Here is an 8,649-nt window from a genome sequence, read left to right on the forward strand (position 1 = left end):
GTGAGGACTGCTGCCTGTTTAGTCTATGGCCAAATCTCTCCGAATCAATTCAGAGGCTTCCCAGTTGATTTGGACCTTTTAATGGGTCTCCCAGTTTGATTCAGAGATTTGGCTGCTGAATCTGGCTGAATCTCCTCTGAACAGAATCGGCTACTGAAGCTTTGCACAGCCCTACTAAGCACAACTAGCTCTCCTGGAAAAAAAAAAAAAAGTTGCCATTTGGTAGGCATCTGCATTGGCCATTCCTGTTGGCACAACTATTTTTGCCAGGGTTCACACCACTTCTCATGTCTAACCCAAATCACCGATCAGATAGGAGACTAGCATACACCTGACCATAAATTCATTCTTAAACAAAATTACGTTCTGAAGGGGGGGACACTTTGAATTTTAAACTTTTGCTTTAAACCAACTATTCCACGACATGAATTTTTATGTGGAGGGAAACTTTAAGTGATTTACTACTTTATACCTTTTAAGAGTTATTAGAGCTATACTTTTGTGGATGACTTTATCTTTTAGTAACATAACTTAAATTGCAGTAATACAACTTCATTTGTACTAGATGCGCACACAGCACAAATATTGTAGCTGTATAGTCAGTCCTGTGTGCCAGACTGAGATTTTTAGTACTTTTGCGAACATAAATTACTTAATTTTATTTATTATTTCAGTATTCCATTTCTTTGATTGGTGTATTGAAGGAAAATGCTAGTTAAATATTGGAAAAGCACACTGTAAAAGAGAACTGCAAGCTAACACAAAATCTGGAGTTATGCTCCAAAGTTGAATGCTTTTAGTATAGAAATGAGTTTCAACTGACTTACAGTTCTAAAGGAATTCCTTCCCCTTTCCTCCCCCCTCCCTTCCCCACACACACACTCCTTTGAAATTTTCAGTCACATCCTGGTTGCTTGAAGATATTGTGGAAGTTCATCGTTCTGCCACAGGATACCCAAAATGTCTAGTCTGTGGAACTCTGACTCGCTCTCACCACAAAATGAATCGTTCTGATGTTCACACATGGCCATATCTCTAGCAAGCCAAAAGATGTCAGAGTGTTTCAGAAAGAGTAATGTTTTCTTCGAAAGGTAGGTTCAAGTTTTATTTTTGAATTCACTGCTGTCCGTAGTCTATTTTACATGTATATGTGGGTGTACTCAATTTACATGTTAATTCTGTACTTCATCTTGCGCACGTGAGTGATTTGTTCTCAAATTGAACTACCTAGATTTCTTGCAGCTACTTCAGAGTCATTTCTGGAATAAAACAGATGGGTGTGCAATGGCTTTGTTTTAAAGAATGTTTACTAATGTGCCAACATCAGTGTTACTTTCACTATATGAGGGCAAGCTTGTTTCAAAACATTGGTGGAGTAATTTTCTTTGTCTATTGGTTAAGATGCGTCTACAGGATTTTTTAACTTGGATTTACTACCAGATGGTAATGTTGGGGTGAGTTAATAAATCCATGCATCAGAGAGGGAAGAAAATGTGAGTGCTTATAATAAAGTGAGCCTGGAAGCATAGCCAAGTTAGCTTGGTGTGAAGGGTAATAACCATCTCAGACTTCCATTGAATCAAATATTTATAGAACAGTTCCTTAGCAGTGATCTCTTCGGTGCCATTCCGAGAATGGTGGATTCACCTGGAGTGTGTTGGGAAATACTGCCATCAGTTAACATCATCTTAAATCCATCTCCTGCATCCTGCTCTGTTATGGAATAATCTAAACCAGGGGTGCTCAATCTCTGGCCCACAGACCTATGTCATCTGGCCCATGGGACTCCTCATGGGTTTAGAAATTTGGTGGCAAGGGAATGGTGGCACTGCTCCTCTGATACCCATGGGGAGCCTCGAGCCCTGCTTGCTGGATCTAGTGCCTGATCCCAACATGCATGTCCAGACAGTGGCGGTGCTGGGCCCCAGGGCCCAATCCAGGTATTCGGGGCAGGGAAGGGGTGGTGCCAGGCCCTATGACCCACTCTAACCCCCTGACAGGCCCTGTGCTGTTCATTTGATCCATGGGGCCAAAAGAATGAACACCACTGATCTAAAACCGAGTGGGTGTTGCCTCCTCATGACATAAATGAAATCAGACCAAGAGTGTTTAGTACTAATAATCTAGTGAGGCAACGCTAGACAAAGAAAGAATGTAAAGAATCTATGAAATAGCTCTACATCTAGCATGAGTTCATCTTGAAACATTTACTTGTGCAAAATTTATTTTTTCTCAGCAGAGGCCTTTAACATTGATCAACTAGTTTTGTAATGAGTGGTAAAATCTAAGTTGCTTGTTTTCTAAGAGCTGGTGTAATACAAAGATTATTCTGTGATGTTGGGTGTATGTAGTAAAATACTTACTTGAAAGAAAAGTTTTCCTTACCTGCCTTTGTTTTGAATGTCTTAATTTTGTTTTGTATAATCCACACGGCTTTGTGGCTACAATACCAATATTTTGAACAACTTCTGAAGGTTTTTAAAGTAGGTGAAAAGGAATAACTTTGGTTAATGAAGCAAATAGTTTGTAGATCTGCACACTGACCTTTCTGGGCAAGAATCTGAGACCTCTGGTGGGACTTTGAAAAGAGAATTTTTGCAGCTGTTCTTATATAGACTAGTATGACCTGCAGATGGAGGCTTTTGCCAGCAGCTTAAGCTTCACAAAAACAAATATTCTCTCAAAATAACATTAAAAAAATAAACTTCCACTTCTTCCTGTTTTTATAGTTTGCTTATTTCCTTAGTGTCATAGTTTTGTCTCCAGTTCTGGAGAATATTAATCTTTTGAGGATCAGGACCTTCATGGAAGTATTTCCTGTACGTGTTTATCTGTGTCTTTAACAAATTAGTATCTACTCGTTGTTGTTGTTGTTAATAATAATAATATCTTGCTGCAAATGATAGGAAACTTGGCTCATAGTAATAACACTTTTGTTAGAAAAATATGTAGGTAAATCATTTTTGAGGGTTAAATTACTTCTTGTATGACTAATTCAGGGGCATCCTTTAGAACATCTGCAAGTATTGCCAAATTCCAGAGGTCACCATCTTTATGTTGGTTTTGGCTAGCTTTTGTTGTATTTTAACGTTTGTTGGTAAGCACAGCTATAAAAGTCTGTTCACTGCCTTGTATCTTGGAAGGGTTACTGACGGATCTAATATTTGCCTCAAGACTGACATAGAATTTAAGTGCATTAGTTGGTTGGCAGACACTATAAATGATTATCTGGAATTAACGCTTTGTACTACTTTTTATAAATCCAGGCTCCTTGTTGCCTTGTTACCCACAGTGGAGGCTTCTAACAGCTATGCTATTTATTTACTTTCCACACCTTCAAACTGAACTAAGGTGTATTTTTTTTTTTTTCAGTACAAGCCTTTTTCGCTGCTTTAACATGCTTGTATATGGAGGATGGGGGTAAATCCCACACCACTACAGACCCTCAGTTTAATAATTAGGATAAGTCTTGGTGGTGAAAATTATGGATACGGTTTGTCTTGCGGACCCCTGGCAGATGTTGAAGTAAAAGCATGATGCAATCTGATGCAGGATCCCTAAGATCATGCTTCCTGCCAATGGCACACGTGTATGGCAGGAGGTGCAATTGTGGAATCCCATGTCAGATCCCATTGCTCCATATTGCCGGTGCAGGCAAGGGGTCTAATCCCAAGCTCCCCTTGCAAAGGCAACTAGCAAGCTTGGCTCTCTGCACTTCCCCAGCTGGGAACTCCAGTTACTTGGAAGGCGCTTGGAAGACTCCCATGTGCTCTGGAGGCTGGGAACTGGCCATACATTTAATTAAAAGGCCGCAGCCACAAAGTTATTACACCTATTGTGTAATTCCTATTACACCTATTGTGTGTAACAACTTTGTGGTTTATTCCTCATTTTATCACACCATTAACTGAAAGACCATGTGGCCAGGTCCCTAGTTAAGATATGATTAACTGGTTAATTGCATCTTAAGTATAACATCTACCAGGCTACAGTGTCTGCTTACCCTGAGTTGATGTTGACTAGTTGCTTCTGTCTTGACTGACAGTTTGGAGATGAATCCTAATGTTGGATTAAAACCACTAAATACCACATCATAAATTTTAGGGGTGTGTGTGTGTGTCTAAAATTTATTCAGTTCACTTATATATTGAATTCAAACTTATTCAATTATATATAATGATTAAATATTACCTATTTGGAAGCAGGATAGGAATTGGCTTCAAATAAAAGTTTTCAAGATCCAGGAAAATTGGGGGGTGAGGGAAGAGGAGCCAAGTTTTGTTTCACTTGTGCACAGTTCTCTGTGTTGTGATCCTACAAAGTTGAGGCAAATTGAAGTTTTAAATTATGAGAATATGCTGGCACATGGAATATAATGTTGTTTAAGAACCATATTTGTGCTACAAAATGTCTCATGGTGGAAAGCTAGTTGGTTCAGTTGGCATGTTTGCTTTCAGTGTGGGCAGGACATAATGTGGGGTTTCAGTTTTATTTTGGATAACTGTTCTGTAGATGTTTCTAACTCTTCTGTGTTTTTGAGGGCAGTGTGAGATTGTCATGCAATGTCCCATGGAGAAGCCAGGATTGGGTTCCCACAATTAAAACTCAGGAAGCTGGCTGGGTGATGGGCCACTTTAGATGAAGAACAGTGACATCATCTTTGGTCCCCCAGAGGATAGAGATCAGGATGGTACTCTCTCTTCCTGAGGTGAAGGAGCAATGGTCCTAGAAAATTCCCTGATGGATTTCCTGTGGATTGGCATAAACTACAGCAGTATATAGAGCAAAGCCACCCCTTCTTTCCAACCAATCTAAAATCTGTGGTGACTGCAAACAGCAATTTTTAATAGCATATGGAAGAGAGTGCAGAGAGATTCAGCCCATCCCTTCATGCTGAGGCATAAAGCCCATGCAAAAGCATGTTTGCATGCTTGAACTTAAGAACTCCCATAGAAATGGGGGTGGATTCCTGAAGTGTTCTTGTGGTTATGCAAATTCCATTTTGGAATAAGTAGTTGGCTTTTTGCCTAGACTTTCTATTTTGAATAGAAGTCTTGTCATTAGGCGCTGACATTTTTTTTTTTTTAATTGCCAAATCTAATAAAGGTGGGCCGAGCTGTTAGGACTCCAGTAACTTGCACTTTTCTTGGCAATATGTTAAGTTTCCATGGCGTATGCTGAATTATACCAATATTCTCAGCATCTCAACAACAATCACTTCTTTAGTCCTCCTATGCTGTACCTGTGTTTGAGAAAATACAGATTTAAAAGTTAGCTTGTAATGAAGCTAACATTGATAAGTGGGTATCTTGCTCTGGAAAAAAAGGAAAACAGCTGAGTTTTTTTTCTTGCATATAATTGGAGAGGGCAGCTATACTAGAACTTTGTGGCTTTCTTCTGCTCATTTCCAAAATTTAAATCTTTGAGCTTAAAACAGGGGTGTCAAATGTGTCGGCTGAATTCTGCCCACAGAGCTCCCAGGTGGGATGGGATGGAATGGGGCAAGTGGGGAAAGAGCCCACTGCCAAATTCCAGGATATAATGTTCCACTGAGGACTCCTGTCAGTGGTTGAGGGTGATGTATTAATTCTCTCCCTGGTGCTACCACTTGCCTTGCCATTGCAGCCAAATTCAGCTCACAAGGAGCCCTGCAGTCCACATCCAGCCTGGAAGCAGGGTATGTTTGAAACGCTTGGCTTAGAGAGAATTGCTTGTTCAGTCTGCCTTCTCTTTTTAACCAAGTAGTATTTCCAGTATTAATTCAGTGTACTCTCATTTGATGCTGGATATTGATGGTATCATCAAATGAATTATGTCCACTTACAATATTAACTGTTTTAACAATTTAAATTAATATGCTTTAAAGATGGCCTATATTTCCACATCCTCAATGCTGATGTATCCTTTCTCTGAAAATCCATTTCAAGTGGACACAGTGCCCTGAATGATCAACTGGGAAGTCTGTGCATGCCCTGCAGTCTTGGTTTTGAGCCAAGGCATCCTGTTCAAGTTCTGGTCACAGGAATTCCATCCATTTCCATGAACTCACCTTGGCATTTGGAGAAGGTGCTGTCATTATTTAAGCTTTTAAAAAGGACCATGTCTATCTTGTACATTTTAAATTTAAACACAGCTGATTCTTGGAGTATGTTCATCTGTCGCGTGTGGAAGTACTGATTTATTTTCCCCTTCTCCACCTTGAGGTAACTTCTGTGCTAATACAAAAAGTGCTATACGTGCTTGGTGACAAACGAGTGTCCATTTCAAAATGGAACCACACATCTTTAAATGTAAGATCTTTCTTTTTGGCTTTCCTCTAGCTCCAGCTGATTAATAGATGCAGTAATGGTACAGATAACCTGGAGAAAGATAAATATATTCATAAATGAATAAAACATCAATATTCTGTGTTTTGGTTCTGTATATAAACTAAGAAAGTCACGGGACAAGGTACTGGTAATTGTCTGCTATCCATCACCAAATTGGATGAAGGTAGTAGGATGAGCTGTTTCTTAAACACTCTCTCTCTGCATGTTGGAGAGCTCGTATGGGATTTCAGTTTGTGGAATTTATGCTGCAGTTACACTGCAGATCAAACATCCTCAGAATTTAAAAAAGATACTTGTGAAAATCCAGATGTGCCTTAAAGGATTGCAACCAACTCCAAGTAACTCTATATTAGTCCCTGTTTTAATTTAATTAATTAATCAGTGAATGGAGTATCAATGATTGGCATGGATGTAAGTGATCATGATCCAGTTTCATTTGCCATGTGTATATAGAATATTATTCTGACCAAAAATGCAACTACTTAGTGTTTTTAAAAGATCTGCTGTTTTTCAGTGTTTCAAACAATGGTCAGCAAAACCGAATGAGAAAATGTTTAAACCTACAAATATGAATTATTAGGATTTTTCTAGAGAATGCATTTTTCAAATGCCCACTGTCAAAACAAAACAAAACAAAAACAAAACAAAAACAAAAACAAAAAACAAAAAAAAAACCCCATCATACTTCCTCAGTCTGGAAAGTTAAAAGTGATTCTGGTTAAGAGGCAAAGTGGGGATAGAAACATAAACAGGGAAACTTGTTCTCCTTGAAAATGATCAACAGTGTGTGTATGTGTGTATATGTATATGTATAAAAAAAAAAAAAAGCATACAATTCACGAGGACACTAAGAAGATTTAAAAAAAAACCCTGAAAAATCTATGGTCAATGAGATGAAATTATTTAAATATATCATGAGCTAATAAAATTGGCAATAGTAATAGATCTAAAAATAAAGAAAACTCAGATTTTTCAATCCATGAAGCAAAAAAGGCAGAAGTGTATAAATATTGCATTTTCTAAACTAAAGAAGCTGGATGGTTCTTTTTCATAAATTGTTACAGAAATATCTTCTCTGCATTAGTAGTTTAGAGAGCTGTTGAACAGCTGTTTATTTTGAAAAATACACACCTGTATGCAACAGTAGTAAAAGAATAGGTGAAAGAGTATTTAAAGCCATCAATGTTGATATTTAAAAAAAAAAAAAACTTGGGAGCCTGAGAGCTGAGGAAAAAGCTAATGTGCCAGAACTATAGTGAGATGGCTATATAAACCAGTTAGTCTGACACTGATCCTAAGAAAATAATGGGAAGGCAAATAAAGGATGCAGCAGACATAGGATTAAAAGATGATAATCATGATTTTATGGAAAATAGGCCTCATCAAACTTGTTGTTCTAGAGGTCAGAAGATTAGCTGATTAAAGGTACCTATGTTGGCCTGTTTTTTCACTTTTATTTTTTTAAGCTCTTACCTTTCTGCAGTACTAGTGAAACCCTTCCTGGAAGATTATGTCCAGTTCTGGTGTTGATTTTTAAAAAGGATATTGACAAATTGGAAGAGCTTCAAGGAAGAGCTACAGTAATGTTATAAGGTCTTGGATATGAAAACATTGCTAATAGTGAAACTAAAAAAACCCCTCTATTTATAAAAACAAACAGACAAACAAAAAACAAAACCAACAGCAAGAGAGTAAGAGGCATCTTGGTCATAGCCTGACCCACCTACATGAGGAACAAGCTTCTGATAGCAGACGGCTCTTTAATATTACAGAATGGGGCACAAGATCTAGAAGCTGAAGCAATACAAATTCAAGCTAGAAATAAGCACCCTCCCCTGCTCTTGTTTAACAGTGAGAGGTAATCATTGGGACAAGTTACATAGAGCTGTCTTTGATTCTCTAATACTTAAAGCGTCAAAATCGTCCTAAATGAGATCATCCAAAATTAGAAGTTTGCTGCACAGAGATTACTAGGTGATTAAGTATATTAAATATTCAGGTGTGGAAGGAATGCCCATAACTTTCCACAGTATACAAGCCAGAAGTGGATGGGAAATGTTGACCTGAAATCCATTGTGCCACGGCGTGGTCCCTTTCTCTCCACTGAGTCTCCAGTATCTATTGGTGAGCTAGAAAAAGAAGTTGTGTGGTGTTGCTGAAGTTCCCTGCCATTTAGCAGGAATTATACTAGCATGTATAACATAAACAGGGACCCTAAAGGTAATTTTCGAAAGAAATGAAACAGTTTGTCAAGATTCAGACTTGAATTGAGTCTGCTCAAAATTAGGAGCAAGAATCTTTCATAGATTTCATAGACATA

At 38.2% G+C, this 8,649-nt stretch overlaps 1 protein-coding gene across 3 annotated transcripts in view; it reads left to right on the top strand.

Moving 5' to 3' along the window:
• The window catches only part of SPRED2 (sprouty related EVH1 domain containing 2), a 132,631-nt gene that overhangs the window by 36,665 nt on the left and 87,317 nt on the right, over positions 1-8,649 (top strand). Inside the window, exon 1 of one of the 3 annotated variants that reach the window (XM_019516575.1) lies at positions 961-1,091. The exons of 1 other annotated variant lie outside the window; for it this stretch is intronic. In XM_019516575.1, the coding sequence (XP_019372120.1) occupies positions 1,024-1,091 (68 nt within the window). In that variant the 5' untranslated portion in view covers positions 961-1,023. Of the gene's footprint in view, positions 1-960; positions 1,092-8,649 lie in introns of those variants that run through there. One more of the 3 variants, XM_019516574.1, reaches the window with a different exon arrangement.

Source organism: Gavialis gangeticus, unplaced genomic scaffold (assembly GCF_001723915.1).
Source record: "Gavialis gangeticus isolate Ggan-Ray unplaced genomic scaffold, GavGan_comp1, whole genome shotgun sequence".
In the NCBI taxonomy this organism is placed as follows: Eukaryota; Metazoa; Chordata; order Crocodylia; family Gavialidae; genus Gavialis; species Gavialis gangeticus.